Genomic DNA, 22,211 nt, shown 5'->3' with positions numbered 1-22,211 from the left:
TGGATTCTGTTTGTTAGTATTTTGTTGAGGATTTTTGCATCTATGTTCATCAGTGATATTGGCCCGTAGTTTTCTTTCTTTGTGACATCTTTGTCTGGTTTTGGTATCAGGGTGATGGTGGCCTTGTAGAATGAGTTTGGGAGTGTTCCTCCCTCTGCAATATTTTGGAAGAGTTTGAGAAGGATAGGTGTTGGCTCCTCTAAATGTTTGATAGAATTTACCTGTGAAGCCATCTGATCCTGGGCTTTTGTTTGTTGGAAGATTTTTAATCACAGTCTCAATTTCAGTGCTTGTGATTGGTCTGTTTATATTTTCTATTTCTTCCTGGTTCAATCTCAGAAGATTGTGCTTTTCTAAGATTTGTCCATTTCTTCCAGGTTGTCCATTTTATTGGCATAGTGTTGCTTGTAGTAATCGCTCATGATCCTTTATATTCCTGCAGTGTCAGTTGTTACTTCTCCTTTTTCATTTCTAATTCTATGGATTTGAGTCTTCTCCCTTTTTTTCTTGATGAGTCTGGTTAACGGTTTATCAATTTTGTTTATCTTCTCAAAGAGGCAGCTTTTAGTTTTATTGATCTTTACTATCGTTTCCTTCATTTCTTTTTCATTTATTTCTAATCTGTTCTTTATGATTTCTTTCCTTCTGCTAACTTTGGGGTTTGTTTTGTTCTTCTTTCTCTAATTGCTTTAGGTGTAAGGTTAGGTTGTTTATTTGAGATGTTTCTTGTTTCTTGAGGTAGGATTATATTGCTGTAAACTTCCCTCTTAGAACTGCTTTTGCTGCATCCCATAGGTTTTGGGTCATCGTGTTTTCACTGTCATTTGTTTCTAGGTATTTTTTGATTCCCTCTTTGTTTTTTTCAGTTATCACTTGGTTATTTAGTAGCGTATTGTTTAACCTCCATGTATTTTTATTTTTTACAGATTTCTTCCTGTAATTGATATCTAGTCTCATAGTGTTGTATCGGGAAAGATACTTGGTATGACTTCAATTTTCTTAAATTTATCAAGGCTTGATTTGTGACTTAAGATATGATCTATCCTGGAGAATGTTCCATGTGCACTTGAGGAGAAAATGTAATCTGCTGTTTTCAGATGGAATGACCTATAAATATCAATTAAATCTAACTGGTCTATTTTGTCATTTAAAGCTTGTATTTCCTTATTAATTTTCTGTGTGGGTGATCTGTCCATTGGTGTAAGTGAGGTGTTAAAGTCACCCACTATTATTGTGTTACTGTTAATTTTCTCTTTTATAGCTGTTAGCATTTGCCTTATGTATTGAGGTACTCCTATGGTGGGTGCATATATATTTATAACTGTTATATCTTCTTCTTGGATTAATCCCATGCTCATTTTGTGGTGTCCTTCCTTGTCTCTTGTAACATTCTTTATTTTAAAGTCTATTTTATCTGATATGAGTATTGCTACTCCAGCTTTCTTTTGATTTCCATTTGCATGGAATATCTTTTTCCATCCCCTCACTTTCAGTCTGTATGTGTCCCTAAGTCTGAAGTGGGTCTCTTGTAAACAGCATATATATGGGTCTTGTTTTTGTATCCATTCAGCCAGGCTACGTCTTTTGGTTGAAGCTTTTAATCCATTTACATTTAAGGTAGTTATCGATGTATATGTTCCTATTACCATTTTCTTAATTGTTTTGGGTTTGTTATTGTAGGTCTTTTCCTTCTTTTGTGTGTACTGCCTAGAGAAGTTCCTTTAGCATTTGTTGTAGAGCTGGTTTGGTGGTGCTAAATTCTCTTAGCTTTTGCTGGTCTGTAAAGGTTCTAATTTCTCTGTCAAACCTGAATGAGATCCTTGCTGGATAGAGTGATCTTGGTTGTAGGTTTTTCCCTTTCATCACTTTAAATATGTCTTGCCACTCCCTCTGGCTTGAAGCGTTTCTGCTGAAAGATCAGCTGTTACCTTTATGGGGATTCCCTTGTATGTTATTTGTTGTTTTGCACTTGCTGCTTGTAATATTTTTTCTTTGTATTTAATTTTTTTAGTTTGATTAATATGTGCCTTGGCTTTTTCTCCTTGGATTTATCCTGTATGTGACTCTCTTTGCTTCCTGAACTTGACTGACTATTTCCTTACCCATATTAGGGAAGTTTTCAACTATAATCTCTTCAAATATTTTCTCAGTCCCTTTCTTTTTCTCTTCTTCTGGCACCCATATAATTCGAATGTTGGTGCATTTAATTTTGTCCCAGAGGTCTCTGAGACAATTGTTGTCCTCAATTCTTTTCATTCTTTTTTCTTTATTCTGCTCTGCAATAGTTATTTCCACTATTTTATCTTCCAGGTCACTTATCCCTTCTTCAGCCTCAGTTATTCTGCTATTGATTCCTTCTAGAAAATTTTTAATTTCATTTATTGTTTTGTTCATTGTTTGTTTGCTCTTTAGTTCTTCTAGGTCCTTGTTAAACATTTTTTGTATTTTCTCCATTCTATTTCCAAGATATTGGATCATCTTTTCTATCATTACTCTGAATTCTTTTTCAGGTAGACTGCCTATTTCATCTTCATTTGTTTAGTCTGGTGAGTTTTTACCTTGCTCCTTCCTCTGCTGTGTATTCCTCTGTCTTCTTGTTTTGCTTAACTTACTCTGATGGGTTCTCCTTTTCGCAGGCTGCAGGTTCATAGTTCCCATTGTTTTTGGTGTCGTCTCCCAGTGGGAAAGGATGGTTCAGTGGGTTGTGTAGGCTTCCTGGTGGAGTGAACTGCTGCCTGTGTTCTGGTACATGAGACTGGATCTTGTCTTTCAGGTGGGCAAGTCTGCTTCTGGTTGTTTGTTGTAGGGCGTCTGTGACCTTATTATGATTTGAGGCAGCCTCTCTGCTAATAGGTGGTGTTGTGTTCCTGTCTTGCTACTTGTTCGGCATAGGGTGTCCAGCACTGTAGCTTGCTGGTCATTGAGTGGAACTGTGTCTTAACATTGAGATGGAGATCTCTGGGAGAGCTTTCGCTGTTTGATATTACGTGGAGCTGGGAGGTCTCTGGTGGACCAGTGTCTTGAATTCGGCTCTCCCACCTCAGAGGCACAGGCCTGACACCCAGCCGGAGCACAAAGACACTGTCAGCTATATGGCTCAGAAGAAAAGGGAGAAAAAAAGAAAGAAAGAAGGAAAAATATAAAATAACGTTATCAAAATAAATTTTTAAAAAATTATTAAAAATAAAAAAATTAAAAAGTAATAATAAAAAAAGAAAGAAAGAAGAGAGCAACCAAACCAAAAAACAAATCCACTAATTATAACAAATGCTAAAAACTGTACAAAAAAAAAAAAATAGGGACAGACAGAACCCTAGGACAAATGGTAAAAGCAAAGCTCTACAGACAAAATCACACACAGAACCATACACATACACACTCACAAAAAGAGAAAAAGGAAATATATATATATATTAAAAAAAAAAAAGAAGAAGAGAGCAACCAAATCAATAAGCAAATCTACCAGTGATAATAAACTCTAAATACTAAACTAAGATAAACATAAGACCAGAAACAAATTAGATGCAGAAAGCAAACCCCAAGTCTGCAGTTGCTCCCAAAGTCCACCGCTTCAATTTTGGGATGATTCGGTGTCTATTCAGGTATTCCAGAGATGCAGGGTACATCAAGTTGATTGTGGAGATTTAATCCGCTACTCCTGAGGCTGTTGGGTGAAATTTCCTTTTCTCTTCTTTGTTTGCACAGCTCCTGGGGTTCAGCTTTGGATTTGGCCCTGCCTCTGCATGTAGGTCACCAGAGGGTGTCTGTTCTTTGCTCAGACAGGATGGGGTTAAAGAAGCAGCTGATTGGGGGCTCTGGCTCACTCAGGCTGGGGGAGGGAGGGGTACAGAATGCGGAGCCAGTCTGCGGCAGCAGAGGCCGGCGTGACATTGCAACAGCCTGAGGCTTGCCATGTGTTCTTCTGGGGAAGTTGTCCCTGGATCACGGAACCCCGGCAGTGGTGAGCTGAACAGGCTCCAGGAGGGGAGGTGTGGATAGTGACCTGTACTTGCACACAGACTTCTTGGTGGCTGCTGCAGCAGCCTTAGCATTTTATGCCCATCTCTGGTGTCTGCTCTGATAGGTGTGGCTCACGCCCGTCTCTGGAGCTTGCTTAGGCGGTGCTCTGAATCCCCTCTCCTTGCGCACCCCGAAACAATATTTTCTTGCCTCTTAGGCAGTTCCAGACATTTTCCCAGGCTCCCTGTGAAACCAGCTGTGGTGCACTAGCCCTCTTCAGGCTGTGTTCACGAAACCAACCCCAGTACTCTCCCTGGGATCTGGACTCCGAAGCCAGATCCTCAGCTCCCAGACCCCACCTGCCCTGGTGGGTGAACAGACAAGCCTCTCAGGCTGCTGAGTGCTGGTTGGCACTGATCCTCTGTGTGGGACTCTCTCTGCTTTGCCCTCTGCACCCCTGTTGCTGCGCTCTCCTCCGTGGCTCTGAAGTTCCACCCCGCCACCCCCCCCGTCTCCGACAGTGAAGGTGCTTCCTAGTGTGTGGAAAGTTTTCCTCCTTCACAGCTCCCTCCCAGAGGTGCAGGTCCTGTCCCTATTCTTTTGTCTCTGTTTTTTCTTTTTTGTTTTGTCCTACTCAGTTACATGGGGGAGTTTCTTGCCTGTGGGAAGTCTGAGGTCTTCTGCCAGCATTCAGTAGGTGTTCTGTAGGAGTTTTTCCACATGTAGATGTATTTCTAATGTATCTGTGGGGAGGAAGGTGATCTCCACATCTTATTCCTCCACCATATTGAAGGTCTCTTCTCAGTAGATCTTTAAATTGCCTGTAGCCTTGGATTAAGTATTTGTTTATTTTAGTTTTTATAGTTATTACTAACACTATTTTTCAAGTGATTAATGTGATATGTGTGTATTTTTAGTACTACATCTTAAATGTTCTGAAGTGCCATGGGTTCAGAATGTAAGTTAAGTATAAATGAATTAAAAGGATATTTGGAATAAAGTACACTCGAATATATTCAAAAATATGTTTATTTTTCTGGATTTCTTTTTCTTTTTTTTTTTTTTAGACCCAATCATAGGTTTATTTTAAATTCTGATTCCAAGTTATAGTATTAAGTTTAGTGACTGTTTATTGAGAGCCTACTAACAGCTCGACACTGCACTCAGCATTTTTTTTTTTAAACATCTTTATTGGAGTATAATTGTTTTACAATGGTGTGTTAGTTTCTGCTTTATAACAAAGTGAATCAGTTATACATATACATATGTTCCCATATCTCTTCCCTCTTGCATCTCCCTCCCTCCCACCCTCCCCATCCCACCCCTCTAGGTGGTCACAAAGCACTGAGCTGATCTCCCTGTGCTATGCGGCTGCTTCCCACTAGCTATCTATTTTACATTTGGTAGTGTATATATGTCTGTGCCACTCTCTCACCCTGTCACATCTTACCCCTCCCCCTCCCCATATCCTCAAGTCCATTCTCTAGTAGGTCTGTGTCTTTATTCCCATATTGCCACTAGGTTCTTCATGACCTTTATTTTCCCTTAGATTCCATATATCTGTGTTAGCATACTGTATTTGTTTTTCTCTTTCTGACTTACTTCACTCTGTATGACAGACTCTAACTCCATCCACCTCGCTACAAATACCTCCATTTCATTTCTTTTTATGGCTGAGTAATATTCCATTGTATATATGTGCCACATCTTCTTTATCCATTCATCTGATGATGGACACTTAGATTGCTTCCATGTCCTGGCTATTGTAAATAGAGCTGCAATGAACATTTTGGTACATGACTCTTTTTGAATTATGGTTTTCTCAGGGTATATGCCCAGTAGTGGGATTGCTGGGTCATATGGTAGTTCTATTTTTAGGTTTTTAAAGGAACGTCCATACTGTTCTCCATAGTGGCTGTATCCATTTACATTCCCACCAACAGTGCAAGAGTGTTCCCTTTTCTCCACACCCTCTCCCGCATTTATTATTTCTAGATTTTTTGATGATGGCCATTCTGACCGGTGTGAGATGATATCTCATTGTAGTTTTGATTTGCATTTCTCTAATGATTAATGATTTGAGCATTCTTTCATGTGTCTGTTGGCCATCTGTATATCTTCTTTGGAGAAATGTCTATTTAGGTTTTCTGCCCATTTTTGGATTGGGTTGTTTGGGTTTTTTTTGTTGTTATTGAGCTGCATGAGCTGCTTGTAAATCTTGGAGATTAATCATTTGTCAGTTGCTTCATTTGCAAATAATTTCTCCCATTCTGAGGGTTGTCTTTTGGTCTTGTTTATGGTTTCCTTTGCTGTGCAAAAGCTTTGAAGTTTCATTAGGTCCCATTTGTTTATTTTTGTTTTTATTTCCATTTCTCTAGGAGCTGGGTCAAAAAGCATCTTGCTGTGATTTATGTCATAGAGTGTTCTGCCTATGTTTTCCTCTAAGAGCTTGAGAGTGTCTGGCCTTACACTTAGGTCTTTAATCCATTTTGAGTTTATTTTTGTGTATGGTGTCAGGGAGTGTTCTAATTTCATACTTTTACATGTACCTGTACAGTTTTCCCAGCACCACTTATTGAAGAGGCTGTCTTTTCTCCACTGTATATGCTTGCCTCCTTTATCAAAGATAAGGTGACCATATGTGCGTGGGTTTATCTCTGAGCTTTCTATCCTGTTCCATTGATCTATATTTCTGTTTTTGTGCCAGTACCAAACTGTCTTGATTACTGTAGCTTTGTAATATAGTCTGAAGTCAGGGAGCCTGATTCCTCCAGCTCCATTTTTCGTTCTCAAGATTGCTTTGGCTATTCGGGGTCTTTTGTGTTTCCATGCAAATTGTGAAATTTTTTGTTCTAGTTCTGTGAAAAATGCCAGTGGTAGTTTGATAGGGATTGCATTGAATCTGTAGATTGCTTTGGGTAGTAGACTCATTTTCACAATGTTGATTCTTCCAATCCAAGAACATGGTATATCTCTCCATCTATTTGTATCATCTTTAATTTCTTTCATCAGTGTCTTATAATTTTCTGCATACAGGTCTTCTGTCTCCTTAGGTAGGTTTATTCCTAGATATTTTATTCTTTTTGTTGCAATGGTAAATGGGAGTGTTTTCTTAATTTAACTTTCAGATTTTTCATCATTAGTGTATAGAAATGCAAGAGATTTCTGTGCATTAATTTTGTATCCTGCTACTTTACCAAATTCATTGATTAGCTCTAGGAGTTTTCTGGTAGCATCTTTAGGATTCTCTATGTATAGTATCATGTCATCTGCAAACAGTGACAGCTTTACTTCTTCTTTTCCGATTTGGATTCCTTTTATTTCTTTTTCTTCTCTGATTGCTGTGGCTAACACTTCCAAAACTATGTTGAATAATAGTGGTGAGAGTGGGCAACCTTGTCTTGTTCCTGATCTTAGTGAAAATGCTTTCAGTTTTTCATCATTAAGGACAATGTTGGCTGTGGGTTTGTCATATATGGCCTTTATTATGTTGAGGAAGTTCCCTTTATGCCTACTTTCTGCAGGGCTTTTATCATAAATGGGTGTTGAATTTTGTCAAAAGCTTTCTCTGCATCTATTGAGATGATCATGTTGTTTTTCTCCTTCAATTTGTTAATATGATGTATCACGTTGATTGATTTGTGTATATTGAAGAATCCTTGCATTCCTGGAATAAACCCCACTTTATCATGGTGTATGATCCTTTTAATGTGCTGTTGGATTCTGTTTTTTAGTATTTTGTTGAGGATTTTTGCATCTATGTTCATCAGTGATATTGGCCTGTAGTTTTCTTTCTTTGTGACATCCTTGCCTGGTTTTGGTATCAGGGTGATGGTGGCCTCGTAGAATGAGTTGGGGAGTGTTCCTCCCTCTGAAATATTTTGGAAGAGTTTGAGAAGGATAGGTGTTAGCTCTTCTCTAAATGTTTGATAGAATTCACCTGTGAAGCCATCTGGTCCTGGGCTTTTGTTTGTTGGAATATTTTTAATCACAGTTACAATTTCAGTGCTTGTGATTGGTCTGTTCATATTTTCTATTTCTTCCTGGTTCAGTCTTGGCAGGTTGTGCATTTCTACGAATCTGTCCGTTTCTTCCAGGTTGTCCATTTTATTGGCATAGTGTTGCTTGTAGTAATCTCTCATGATCGTTTGTATTTCTGCAGTGTCAGTGGTTACTTCTCCTTTTTCATTTCTAATTCTATTGATTTGAGTCTTCTCCCTTTTTCTCTTGATGAGTCTGGCTAATGGTTTATCAATTTTGTTTATCTTCTCAAAGAGGCAGCTTTTAGTTTTATTGATCTTTGCTATTGTCTCCTTCATTTCTTTTTCATTTATTTCTGATCTGATCTTTATGATTTCTTTCCCTCTTCTAGCTTTCGGGTATTTTTTTTCCTTCTTTCTCTAATTGCTTTTGGTGCAAGGTTAGGTTGTTTATTCGAGATGTTTCCTGTTTCTTGAGGTAGGCTTGTATTGCTATAAACTTCCCTCTTAGCACTGCTTTTGCTGCATCCCATAGGTTTTGGGTCATCGTGTCTCCATTGTCATTTGTTTCTAGGTATTTTTTGATTTCCCCTTTGATTTCTTCAGTGATCACTTCGTTATTAAGTAGTGTGTTGTGTAGCCCCATGTGTTTGTATTTTTTACACATCTTTTCCTGTAATTGATATCTAGTCTCATAGCATTGTGGTCGGAAAAGATACTTGATACGATTTCAATTTTCTTAAATTTACCAAGGCTTGATTTGTGACCCAAGATATGATCTATCCTGGAGAATGTTCCATGAGCACTTGAGAAAAATGTGTATTCTGTTGTTTTTGGGTGGAATGTCCTATAAATATCAATTAAGTCCATCTTGTTTAATGTATCATTTAAAGCTTGTGTTTCCTTATTTATTTTCATTTTGGATGATCTGTCCATTGGTGAAAGTGGGGTGTTAAAGTCCCCTACTATGATTGTGTTGCTGTCGATTTCGCCTTTTATTGCTGTTAGTATTTGCCTTATGTATTGAGGTGCTCCTATGTTGGATGCATAAATATTTACAATTGTTATACCTTCCTCTTGGATTGATCCCTTGATCATTATATAGTGTCCTTCTTTGTCTCTTGTAATAGTCTTTATTTTAAAGTCTATTTTGTCTGATATGAGAATTGCTCCTCCAGCTTTCTTTTGATTTCCATTTGCATGGAATATCTTTTTCCATCCCCTCACTTTCAGTCTGTATGTGTCTCTAGGTCTGAAGTGGGTCTCTTGTAGACAGCATATATATGGGTCTTGTTTTTGTATCCATTCAGCCAGTCTGTGTCTTTTGGTGGGAGCATTTAATCCATTTACATTTAAGGTAGTTATTGATATGTATGTTCCTATTCCCATTTTCTTAAATGTTTTGGGTTTGTTATTGTAGGTGTTTTCCTTCTCTTGTGTTTCTTGCCTAGAGAAGTTCCTTTAGCATTTGTTGTAAAGCTGGTTTGGTGGTGCTGAACTCTCTCAGCTTTTGCTTGTCTGTAAAGGTTTTAGTTTCTCCATCAAATCTGAATGAGATCCTTGCTGGGTAGAGTAACCTTGGTTGTACGTTTTTCTCCTTCATCACTTTAAGTATATCCTGCCACTCCCTTCTGGTTTGCAGAGTTTCTGCTGAAAGATCAGCTGTTAACCTTATGGGGATTCCCTTGTGTGTTATTTCTTGTTTTTCCCTTCCTGCTTTTAATATGTTTTCTTTATATTTAATTTTGGATAGTTTGATTAATATGTGTCTTGGCGTGTTTCTCCTTGGATTTATCCTGTATGGGACTCTCTGTGCTTCCAGGACTTGATTAACTATTTCCTTTCCCATATTAGGGAAGTTTTCAACTATAATCTCTTCAAATATTTTCTCAGTCCCTTTCTCTTTCTCTTCTTCTTCTGGGACCCTTATAATTCGAATGTTGGTGCGTTTAATGTTGTCCCAGAGGTCTCTGAGACTGTCCTCAGTTCTTTTCATTCTTTTTTCTTTATTCTGCTCTGCAGTAGTTATTTCCACCATTTTATCTTCCATGTCACTTATCCGTTCTTCTGCCTCAGTTATTCTGCTATTGATCCTGTCTAGGGTATTTTTAATTTCATTTATTTGTTTTTCATCATTGCTTGGTTCCTTTTTAGTTCTTCTACGTCCTTGTTAAATGTTTCTTGCATTTTGTCTATTCTATTTCCAAGATTTTGGATCATCCTTACTATCATTATTCTGAATTCTATTTCAGGTAGACTACCTATTTCCTCTTCATTTGTTAGGTCTGGTGTGTTTTGACCCTGCTCCTTAATCTGCTGTGTGTTTTTCTGTCTTCTCATTTTGCTTATCTTACTGTATTTGGGGTCTCCTTTTCACAGGCTGCAGGTTCGTAGTTCCTGTTGTTTTTTGTGTCTGTCCCCAGTGGCTAAGGTTGGTTCAGTGGGTTGTGTAGGCTTCCTGGTGGAGGGGACTAGTGTCTGTGTTCTGGTGGATGAGGCTGGATCTTGTCTTTCTGGTGGGCACATCCACGTCTGCTGGTGTGTTTTGGGGTGTCTGTGGCCTTATTATGATTTTAGGCAGCCTCTCTGCTAATGGATGGGGCTGTGTTCCTGTCTTGCTAGTTGTTTGGCATAGGGTGTCCAGCACTGTAGCTGGCTGGTCATTGAGTGAAGGTGGGTCTTGATGTTGAGATGGAGCTCTCTGAGAGATTTTCGCCGTTTGGTATTACGTGGAGCTGGTAGGTCTCTTGTGGACCAGTGTCCTGAAGTTGGCTCTCCCACCTCAGAGGCACAGCCCTGATGCCTGGCTGGAGCACCAAGAGCCTTTCATTCACATGGCTCAGAGTAAAAGGGAGAATAAATAGAAAGAAAGAAAGAAAGAGGATAAAATAAAATAAAATAAAATAAAGCTATTTTAAAGCAAAGCTATACAGACAAAATCTCACCCAGAAGCATATACATATACACTCACAAAAAAAGGAAAAGGGGAAAAATTAATATATCCTGCTCCCAAAGTCCACCTCCTGAATTTGGGATGATTCATTATCTATTCAGGTATTCAACAGATGCAGGCACATCAAGTTGTTTGTGGAGTTTTAATCCACTGCTTCTGAGGCTGCTGGGAGAGATTTCCCTTTCTCTTCTTTGTTCGCACAGCTCCCGGGGTTCAGCTTTGGATTTGGACCCGCCTCTACGTGTAGGTCGCCTGAGGGCGTCTGTTCCCCGCCCAGACAGAACGGGGTTAAAGGAGCAGCTGCTTTGGGGGCTCTGGCTCACTCAGGCGAGGGGGAGGAAAGGATACGGATGTGGGGCGAGCCTGCGGCGGCAGAGGCCAGCGTGACGTTGCACCAGCCTGAGGCGCACCGTGCATTCTCCTGGGGAAGTTGTCCCCAGATCACAGGAGCCTGACCGTGGTGGGCTGCACCGGCTCCCAGGAGGGGCAGTGTGGAGAGTGACCTGTGCTCGCACACAGGCTTTTTGGTGGTGGTGGCAGCAGCCTTAGCGTCTCATGCCCATCTCTGGGGTCCGCGCTGATAGCCGTGGCTTGCACCCATCTCGAGTTCATTTAGGCAGTGCTCTGAATCCCCTCTCCTTGCGCGCCGCGAAACAAAGAGGCAAGAAAATGTCTCTTGCCTCTTCCGCAGCTGCAGACTTTTTCCCAGGCTCCCTCCCAGCTAACTGTGGTGCGCTAACCCCTTCAGGCTGTGTTCACACCGCCAACCCCAGTTCTCTCCCTGCGATCCGACCGAAGCCCGAGCCTCAGCTCCCAGCCCCCGCCTGCCCCGGCGGGTGAGCAGACAAGCCTCTCGGGCTGGTGAGTGCTGCTCAGCACCGATCCTCTGTGCGGGAATCTCTCCACTTTGCCCTCCACACCCCTGTGGCAGCGCTCTCCTCCGTGGCTCTGAAGCTTCCCTCCTCTGCCACCCGCAGTCTCCGCCAGCGATGGGGCTTCCTAATGTGTGGAAACCTTTCCTCCTTCACGGCTCCCTCCCACTGGTGCAGGTCCCGTCCCTATTCTTTTGTCTCTGTTATTTCTTTTTTCTTTTGCCCTACCCAAGTACGTGGGGATTTTCTTGCCTTTTGGGAGGTCTGACGTCTTCTGCCAGCGTTCAGTGGGTGTTCTGTAGGAGCAGTTCCACGTGTAGATGTATTTCTGATGTACTTGTGGGAAGGAAGGTGATCTCCGCTTCTTACTCTTCTGCCATCTTGCCCCGAGTCCTTCTGGATTTCTTATATCTTAATTTTAATATTAGCGAGGAGAAATATGATATGATGTGGTTATCGGGGCTATTTAATCTGTTATGTGGATATGCAGATAAAACAGAAAAGTAACTATAAAACAAACCATATTTCCATTCCTATAAACAATATTTCAATATCAAGGAAGTATTCTGTTAGTTACAATGGGAACTTCATAATAAAAAATAAATAAAACATGTTCATCTTCCAAATACATAACATATTATATATTACTTTGATATTCCTCTTTCAGGTTCTATCCCAGTAGCTCAAATACCCCGTGGTTTTTTAGCGAGTTGCTTATAATTTATAGTTCCATACCCATGTGTAGTCATAAGCCTAGCAGATGAGTCAAGATTTCTGTAATTAAAATGGCAAGTGATTACATGTGTGGATTTTCTTTTTTATTCATAGGTTCAAATTCAAGGGCTGACAGGGAATGTTCAGTTTGACCACTATGGACGTAGGGTCAATTACACAATGGATGTGTTTGAGCTAAAGAGCACAGGACCTAGAAAGGTGAGCCACACTTCTACTGTTTTCTTAGTTTTCATTTGACATTTTTAAAGCCTTATAGGTAAAAGGTAGCTGAATAGTCTACATTTTTTTAAAATTGTGAATATGGTTGACCCTTGAACAAAGTGGGAGCTAGGGTCTCTGACCCTCCACGCAGTCAAAAATCCAGGTCTAAATTTTAGTGGGCCCTCCATATATGTGGTTCCTCCATAGCTGCTGTTCCACATCCGAGGATTCAACCAACCACAGATCGTATAGTACTGTAATATTTACTATGAAAAGAATCCCTGTAAAAGTGGACCTGAGCAGTTCAAACCTGTGTTGATTAAGGGTCAACTGCGCTTACAAATAATACTTTCTTGATAATTCATGCTGAAATAAATTCTTGTGTCCTATGACTGATATTTAGTGGTGTACCAAAGCTGAAATGAACTAATTTACATGCTGTTTATATCCTTTATCCAAAATAGAAGCAATTTTTTTAAAGGCTTAGCAAAAAAATCCCACAGAACCCATAATGTACTCTTCAGGAAAACACACAATGTAGGTAAAAGACTTACTCACTTGCATGTAGTCATTTATGAAACTATTAAAGAGAGAACAAAGAAGACTACTTCTAATGGATGGGCATATTTAGAACAGGCTAAATGTTCCTGAAGTAAGCAAGTAAACATTCAAATGAGCAAAGAAAAGAGGAGATGGAAGATAATATTGTTAAGATTATTGTTAGCTTGAAGAGGGAGAGAAACACCTAAGAACATCAACTGAGGAACCAGGGAGGTTGTTCAGGAAGCTGCTGATGAAAGACTTTTGGATTCAGAAGGTAACTCTGCGAGTCTTCTTATGATGTGACTAAGCATAGTTTTCCCAATGTCCAAAAAGTACTTTATATAATAGAACAATATAATTCCACCACAGTAATTGGCTATAAACATTTTATACTTAACACATATAATCTTTTAACATTCTTTTCTCTAACATTAGCTAGGATGCTCAAGGAAAGACATGCTCAACTTACCTTATCTAAAAACTCTATTTGTTTCAACACTTGGCTGTTTAAAAAAACTTTCCCAAATATACTTTCCTTTGTTAGTATAATAATGATAGTTACAATTCATGAAATGCCTGCTATGTCCCAACCACTGGACTTGGTGTAATTTAATCCTCACAATAAGCCTGTAATGGAGTACTATTATCTCCCTTTTTCTAGTGAGAAAGTTACAGTGCAATAGGCTATGGTTACTTGTCTAAGGCCTACAAGTGAAAAACAAAGATTTTTATTTCAGATATGTCTGACTCCAGAACCTTTCTACCCAGTACCCTGCCTGAGTAGACTCTGCTCTAAAGGAGTTTATTTTCTAGTAGCATAGACTATAGTAGCATAGAATATAGTAAGTTCCATACGACAGTTAAAGAGAAAGCATGTGGAAAGTCTAAAGAGGAAGAGATGACTTCCAGCTGGAGGAAATCAAAGAAGGCTGCATGGGGGAGATATAAAGTTAGTCATGAATTTAGTTTGGATAGGTAGAAATGGTAGAGGCAAGAACCCAAGGACAGGCTGGAGGCAGGATAATTAAAGTCATACATGGAAGATGGCAAAGTCTTTCCAAGATGTGTTTTGCTCCAGTCTGTCATAGCATGTGCTTCTGCATATGTGTGAGGAGAGATTTGGAGCTTCCTTGCAAACCATCTCTAGCTTTTCAGCCTTTTAGTGGCATCTCCTTTAGTGCAGGCTGCCAGCTAATACAGGGTAGGCAGGAGCCTATTTGATCCAGATCAGGTAAGGGCAGGAGATGGAATAACAGCTTGAAAGCCAAGCTGTATGATGGGCTCTTTTAAGGGTACTACCCGAAGAAAGGAACTGACATGCTCCCAAGAAGAAATTTAGGAGGTCCCATGTAAACACCAATTTTACCCACTCTGTCAGCACACAGCCAGCAACAAGAAAGAAAGAATCCCATTCTAAGCAAAGTCCCTCTGCTAGCTGTGGAGCAGACAGAATATTCCATAAGCCCTTAAAAACATTGGCTAACTGGTGACCAGCCTACCACAAACCAGACTCTGCAAAATTAGCCATTTAAGTAGAACCTTTCTAAAATGCAAAAGACAATTCCATATTTCACAAAACAGTAAGTACAAAAAGTAAAATGATCTCTTTATAAAAGAAAGAATAATGGAAAAAGGAAGCTGGTGGTAACTAGTGGTAACATCAAGTGGGCTATTTACAGCACTGAATCTTTTCATGGCCTATTGAAACATGATGGTAACAAAAATTAAGGTTTTTAGAGGAGAAAGTTAAAGAATAAGTTGGAAAAGTGATGAACAGTACATCTTCACACTCAGCTGACATTTGTCTAAGACTCTTAAAAAGAAATATGAAGTGTGAAATGGTGTAGACTCATCCATCTTTGTTTTTCTTGGGCACTCTGTCAGGAATATTAAACTTAAAAATTAACTACCATGAGAAACACTCTGCTGGTGAGACTTGGCAATACGTCTGAAAAGCGAGCAACCATTCTTTTAAATTGAACACTTGCCAGTAAGAGAGCTGTCTTTGAAAATAGATCAGAGAGTTAACCCATCAGTCTGTCTGACTTCCGTAACAGGGAAACTGAGTGAGAGTCTCATTAAGCAGAAGCCACAAAGCTCTTTCTGAAGTCTCAGCTCCTAAGTATGGTGGAATCTTTTTGCCATTCCAGTGATCTCTCAAGAATGCTCTAAAACCAGGCTTGCACGGTTTCAGGAATTCTTAATCATAAAAATTGTATTTATTGAGAGCAGGTTATACACCAGACACAGTAAAGGGAAATTGATGTGCGTTTAAATATTTAATCCTTACAGCAACCTGAAAGTAAGATGTATTTTTCTCATTTTATAGAAGAGAAAAGTAAGGCTCAGAGAAACTAAGTAACCTGCTTAGGGATGTTAAACTAGAAAGAGATGGAGCTGGGGTGGAGACTAAGGCTCATCTAGCTTCAAAGCTATTCTCTTAACTGCTACAAAATATTATCAGTCCCAGGACCCATAACTTTTCCCTTGAGGGTTAGTATGAGAATTAAGCCATATCTTTCAGGACAGGTCTGGTCAAATCAGCTCTCCCAAGAACGAACTTTGAGTAGAACAGAGGCTTCTCATAGCCCCTCAATCTCTACACAATCCCTACATTGCAGGCAAAGTCCACCATAAATATGGAGATATTTACTCATATATTATATTATGGTTATATTTGTGCACAATTCACATTTAGGAATCCAAAGAAGACAAATACTTCCCTGATATTTCCTGCCAGTTTAGCAATTTAAATGCTTCCATATTTTTGCTTTAACATTACAAAACTATTTTTCACCGAGTTTCTGTCTCTAGGAAAAAAGTGCCTCTTTCCCTGTCTAATTAAATGAGATCAGGCATGGGAAGTGTCCCTAGTAAATTATAAAATGTTGTGAAAAATTAGCGAGAAAAACTCTATCTCATATGAAGTTCTAGGTACAAACTTTAATATTCCTTTCTTTAAGAAGTGACCCTTATATCACTGTTCACCCCATACTGTCCTACTTCCCAAAAAGTCCGTGACCCACATGAGATCTATGCACAAACCATGGCTCCATATCACAAACCATGGTTTTCTTTTTCACCAGAATTTCAAGTAGATATAAGGCAAATAGATACAGCTGGGTAAAATTTTGCTTATTATTTTAATTTGCCAGTACTTCTAAATCATTTATCTTTGGGTGGGGGGAGATAGTCCTGAACCCACAGGTTGTTCTTAACTGCAAAATGTGAAGGTCTTGTCAACATCCGAAGACTCTCCAGAATGTGTCCCAGATCTGTAGTTTTTCTGTTATGGGAACTCATTAATAAAGAAAAATTGCTTTCCCAGAAAATGGGCTGCTGAGATCTGGAAGGTGGCTGCATCTTAACGGAGTAGTAAACTGTGAAACCTATTTTTATGTTGTATAACTGTCATGTGGAAAGGAAAACTAACAGGAAGCAACTATGTTTTTTAAGTTATTTTTTAAGTACATGTAGGAATTGAAGAGAGGATAGGTCTCAAAGTCATACTTGTTTTGTTTTAATTAAATTTTTCACTGACTTATTAAATAAGTGTTAGCTATAAATAAATTCATATGGGCAATTGAAAATAATTGCTGAATTGATTTATACTCATAATTTTGGATCAAACTAAGCAATATAGCAAACCATATTAATGAAAATTCTTTTTTATGTCTATTCTGTTATTGAAATTTGTGAATAATATAGTGTCTCTTTCTGATATGCTAATGCTTACTTTATTTTAAAATGTTCACAAATACAAACATGACAGTTAAGAACTTGGAGGAAGCAAGAGAGACTTTCAAAACATATTGGGACAAATAGCGATTACAGACCAGTGAGCAATTACATATATTTTATTGGAAATATGAGTTTTATCAATTGCATCCAGAAATTCAAGAAAGAAGTTTGGCAAGCATTAAACGAACACCCATTTTGGGAGTTTACGTAGCATAATAGTAAAGTATATGGATTTGTAATTGCACCTACCTTTACATTTGCTAAACTTTATAAATTGTATAAACTTTAAGATGCATATATTTTTTAAACAGCATTCATTATAGTGTCTGCCAGAGAGCAAGCAGGCAAGAAATGGTAGCCATTAGTATTACTTAATGGTTTGCATGATAAAAAGGACCTTAAATTTCCTTTAGGACCCCACTTAGTTACATTGTAAAGTGTTTAACTAATTACTTCATATATTTTATGGAAAGGAGTTTGTTCCACATCTAAATGAGAAGTAATATAAGGATTTAAAATGAAAAAATTTCAAAAGTGAAAATATTAAATAATCATTAATATTAACATCTGATGTATTTAGCATTTAAAAATGGTGAGACTAGTGGCTAGGTTATGTGAAACCAAAAACTATTTCTATATTGCTTTAAAAATACACAAGTCTTTTTTCTTGAAAACATCTTGTATGTATACCCTATGTAAATCTGACTATTCCCTTTACCATAAAACCTGTAACATTATTGATAAAATCATGTAAATTAATTACAGAAGGTGCCAATCAATCAATCTCACTACAAGAGGATCAACACAAATGGTATTCCATCTGTATCCACCTTCTTTTTTGAACCTATCCATTCCCAATGTCTTGGCTACTCCATGATTGTAAATTGCAAAGTTGTCAAATGTATAACTAGGCAGTATCATAAACATCAGGAAAACTGACTCATTATCAATTAAGAAAACTTCCAAACACATTACTGTGTGCTTTATAAATTTGTTTTGTTTGCTTACTTATTAATACCTCTCATTGCTCTGATAAGAACTAAAGAAAACTCTTCTAAAATGTGTTTTCAAGAATTTTCTGTATTTGGCAGGTTGGGTACTGGAATGATATGGATAAATTAGTCTTAATTCAAGATATGCCCACTCTTGGCAATGACACAGCAGCTATTGAGAACAGAACAGTCGTTGTAACCACTATTATGGTAAGTTTTGGTCTGTGCTTTATGATGTTCCATTTTGTCCACAGGTAATTTTAATTCCCCAGCTACAGTGAACAGGGAGGATGAAAGCTGCATCTTAGTGATGGTGGCATGGGTGTTCTGATCCACAAAAGTCTATCGAGGCTTTGAATAAGTTTGTCTTGAACTTTGAGTACATTTAGTACTTTTATTTGTATTATCTTTTGTTGCATTGTTGTTCTTGGAAAAATGCTCAGATGTTAAAAATTGAAGCTCTCTAGTTGGAAATGTATGAAATGCTAAGATTTCAAAGGACAAAAGAATAAACATGAAAAAGATCAACAACTAATCACATAAAAATATCCAGTAGTAAACATCATATCATTGTTGTTATTATGTTTTTAAAACACCAATGTAATAATAGTTAATAGTGTTTAAAATTATAATTTTCAGGTAGTTTATTCATTTAATAATGATTTGCATTGTCTGTTTATAATAGTGGAGATATGAATGTGAAGATTTTAATGAGTATGTTTTACACAACTATGCTTTAGAAATAAATTTATTTTATATTTATTTTTAATGTATAAAGGGGTTTTTATACCGATTATTTTTCTCATTGACCTGTGACAAATACACAATAAACTGTATTGGAATTCTTCTAGGAATTAAGAAAAATGATATTCATTCGGTCACATCATAAAATGAAAAATACTCTAAATTTTAAGGCTGCTTTTTCAAAGAGATTCTCGTGAACTTATCTTTTAAATAATATGATGCTTCATATTTTTCTCTTCTAAATTCAAACATGCTTTTTAGAGTCAATGCTAGTCAAAGGAGATCAACAATCGGTAACCTTTTCTATCTAATTTAAAGTTATATATCCTCAGCTCACTGTCTCGTTAGGCAGAACATATTTTTAACTACTTTTGAAGCCCTTACTCTAAATAAAGTGGAAGTATTTTATGTAATTTAGTTTTTAGCTTGTGTAATTTTAATTTTATGCTTTTAGTAATGTCAAATTATTTCCAAAATTTTGACATGGAGGTCAAAGCATGAAAATGCCAGAGAAAAGCTTTCATAATGTTACAGTTAATTTTATCAGTGTTGCATCACCAGCTAGCAACTTAATGTTAATCTGCCAAGACTTAGTTGGAAGTTTATAATTTTAGAATGCAAACCAACCAACAGCAGTTTTTGTGTAAGAATGCAAAATACATATCTTCTAACTTAATTGTGTAATATTTGCATGGGACTTAAATATATATATGTATATATATAATATACATATACATATATGTACATTCCTAAAAAAGACAGTAATGGAAAGTCATACTTCAGTTCAGTCCTCCTCTTTTCAGCCTCTGATGAAGAATCCTATTTTAAGGAATTGATCAAGAAAGAAATGAGCTCCACGCTGTTCGACCATTCCTAACTAAAGCTCAAGTCTTGTTCTCCTGTGTAGTAAATTTAAGCTAATTTTTCATGTGGGATTCTTCTTGGATGACCAACTCTGGACTACCAGAAAAAAAAAGTTTTTAAGTTCTGTGACTTACCTGAGATACTAGAACAAAAGAAGAATTAATCCTCATCTTTTTCAAGAAAATAGATGTTGAAAAAGAGTTGCTTAATTCTGATGTATCCATTCCCATATCTGGAAATGAGGTCATTGTATGTAAATGATGGAATTATAATACTTCTAATTCCAAGCATAGATTTTCTAAAAGTAAATATCTGTGAATTTGCGTCCTTCTTTTCTGAATACACATAGTTGTTTTCTTTAAAGATTTTTGAAATTTTGCCTGTTATATGTGAAATAAAGTGTTTTAATGTGCATTATAGATATAATGTAGAGAATTTCCTTTTTTTCTGTTATTAAAGGAGCTGGAGATATAATTCTTAAAACCAAAATATTGAATTAGTTTTTCAAGCATGGCTATTTTTCAGGAAGCATGCTGTCAAAAAATAAGTAAAAATTACTGAAGAATCCAATTGTTTCCTATATACATAACGACTATTCTGTAAGGTTATCTGTTCTTTGACAGTGATATCACCAATATATTTGCAATCAAAATAGTGCAATACTAGTATATGTCTTTTGCATAAAAATGTAGTCTCCATATAAATAATGCCTCTGACCTTTGCAACTTCAATAATTCAAAAAAAAAAAAAAATGCTAGAATCCTTCCTTGTATTTGCTTTTGTTGAAAATGGTATTCCAGGACCTATGACATCTCCATCATCTCATTCATTTTGAAAGAAATATTCTTCCTTATAAATGAATGAGATATTGGCACCAGTATATAATAACCCCTCAAATTCAGTTGAAAGCTTCCAACAGCAATGGAATTGGTTAGACATTACACTATGTGCAAGACAGATATCTAGGCACAAAAGAAGGCTGAGAGTGTTGTGGCACTGGAACTCACTCATTTTGATCGAAATTGATATGGCCTTGCTGTTCTCCCATTTGTTTTTTCTTTGTGTATATTGTTATTTACATGTTGATACACTGTAATAGTATATGGTATTGTTAAATAAAGTTGATTGAGAAATTCATTTATTCATTCATAAATATTTATTAAGCGTCTGCTATTTGCTAGGCACAGTTATAAGCCCGGGGATATGATAGCCAACAAAACAGACAAAAATCCTACACTCTCAATTGAACTTTCATTCTAGTGAGAGAAAGCAGACAAGAAACATGATAAATAAGTATAGTAGATATCATTCTTAAATAAAAAGTGTCTTTAGCTTTTTGAATTTCTGAAATCTATTTGTTTTATATCTACATGTGATCTTCATTTTAATGACTAATGTATTCTTCCTGAATATAGTCATACTGAATATAACTTAACTAATTCTAAATAAAAGTAAAATCGAAAATATCATCACATGAGAATCATGACTACAAAGCTGAAAGGTCTAAAGTTTTAGATTCAGATGCTCATCATTTTTTCTCTTTAAGTCTTAGTGACTAAAAATTTTATAAAATTTGTAAAATTTACGAGATTGTGACCATACTGATTTAACATTTTACATTCAAAATAAACAACCTAAGGAAGCCAAATCTGTGCCATGTGGTTTGGGTAATTGCAGCAATTGAGGAAAAGGCAGTTTGCAGTAGACGTCGTAGTGGTGATTTTTTCTGTAATCTCACTACTTTCTTTGGCTGAACTCTCTGGAAAAGGAGAGATGATGCAGTTATATTTCAGCTAAGCCCATTTTTCCCCAAATCTTTACCACTGAAGGTAAAAGAGGCTGAAGATGCATTACTAAATTAAGAATGTATTTCTTGCCATCATAGGAACATAACAATCCTTTTAGAAATTTTTCCATAAAATCCAAATTTATTCACCGTAGACTCAGAATTACATTATAAACCTTAAAGCAATTTTACTTATACCACTTAGTCCTTCCAGGAATATTTTTTATACTTTTTATGAGTGGTTTGATATTTTATCTTCTCTATGTAGAATTTTGTAAATGCACTATACATGAATGTGTGTATACAATATACACATGCATATTTATATATACATATATGTATATATTGATACAGAAAATACAGATATTTTTATTTTCTTCCTTGTACCAGATATTAATCTTCCCCATACATACACCTGCCTCCAAAGAGCTTATAACTCAATGTTTTTAAATAAATTATTTTTAATAAGTTTAAAACTGTGCCACCATTAAATTTACTCATTTGTTATGTATTGAATAATAACATTTTAATATTCACTTTTAAGAATTTTACACATGGGATAAATTATCTACATTAAGATCTTCGGAGAAAAACAAATATCCACATAGCAAATAACTTCTGTTGATGCTACTGATTTTATTATTTTAACTGTTTTCAAGTAGCAATTTTAATGATTATATTTGTGATGTTTAGAAAATCTTAAAGCTTTTCTAATAAATATATATACTTCAACAGTTTTACTTTTGCTAAATACAAACAAGAATTTCCTCAATAGCAAAATGATACTTTATTGATTGAAAGTCATCTTAATTCATTTACACAAACATTTTCATAAGCAAG

The 22,211-nt window shown here is 36.9% G+C and overlaps 1 protein-coding gene across 3 annotated transcripts in view; it reads left to right on the top strand.

Moving 5' to 3' along the window:
- The window catches only part of GRIA4 (glutamate ionotropic receptor AMPA type subunit 4), a 536,727-nt gene that overhangs the window by 449,948 nt on the left and 64,568 nt on the right, over window positions 1-22,211 (top strand). For 2 of the 3 annotated variants that reach the window (XM_059929352.1, XM_059929353.1), the window contains exons 8-9: window positions 12,594-12,698; window positions 18,077-18,187. In XM_059929352.1, coding sequence (XP_059785335.1) covers window positions 12,594-12,698; window positions 18,077-18,187 — 216 coding nt within the window. Of the gene's footprint in view, window positions 1-12,593; window positions 12,699-18,076; window positions 18,188-19,524; window positions 19,558-22,211 lie in introns of those variants that run through there. The other variant, XM_059929354.1, reaches the window with a different exon arrangement.

The sequence above is a fragment of the Balaenoptera ricei genome, chromosome 8 (genome assembly GCF_028023285.1).
Source record: "Balaenoptera ricei isolate mBalRic1 chromosome 8, mBalRic1.hap2, whole genome shotgun sequence".
NCBI classification, from domain to species: Eukaryota; Metazoa; Chordata; class Mammalia; order Artiodactyla; family Balaenopteridae; genus Balaenoptera; species Balaenoptera ricei.
The sequence above is the reverse complement of the archived record's forward strand: the minus strand, read 5'-3'. Positions and strand labels throughout refer to the sequence as shown.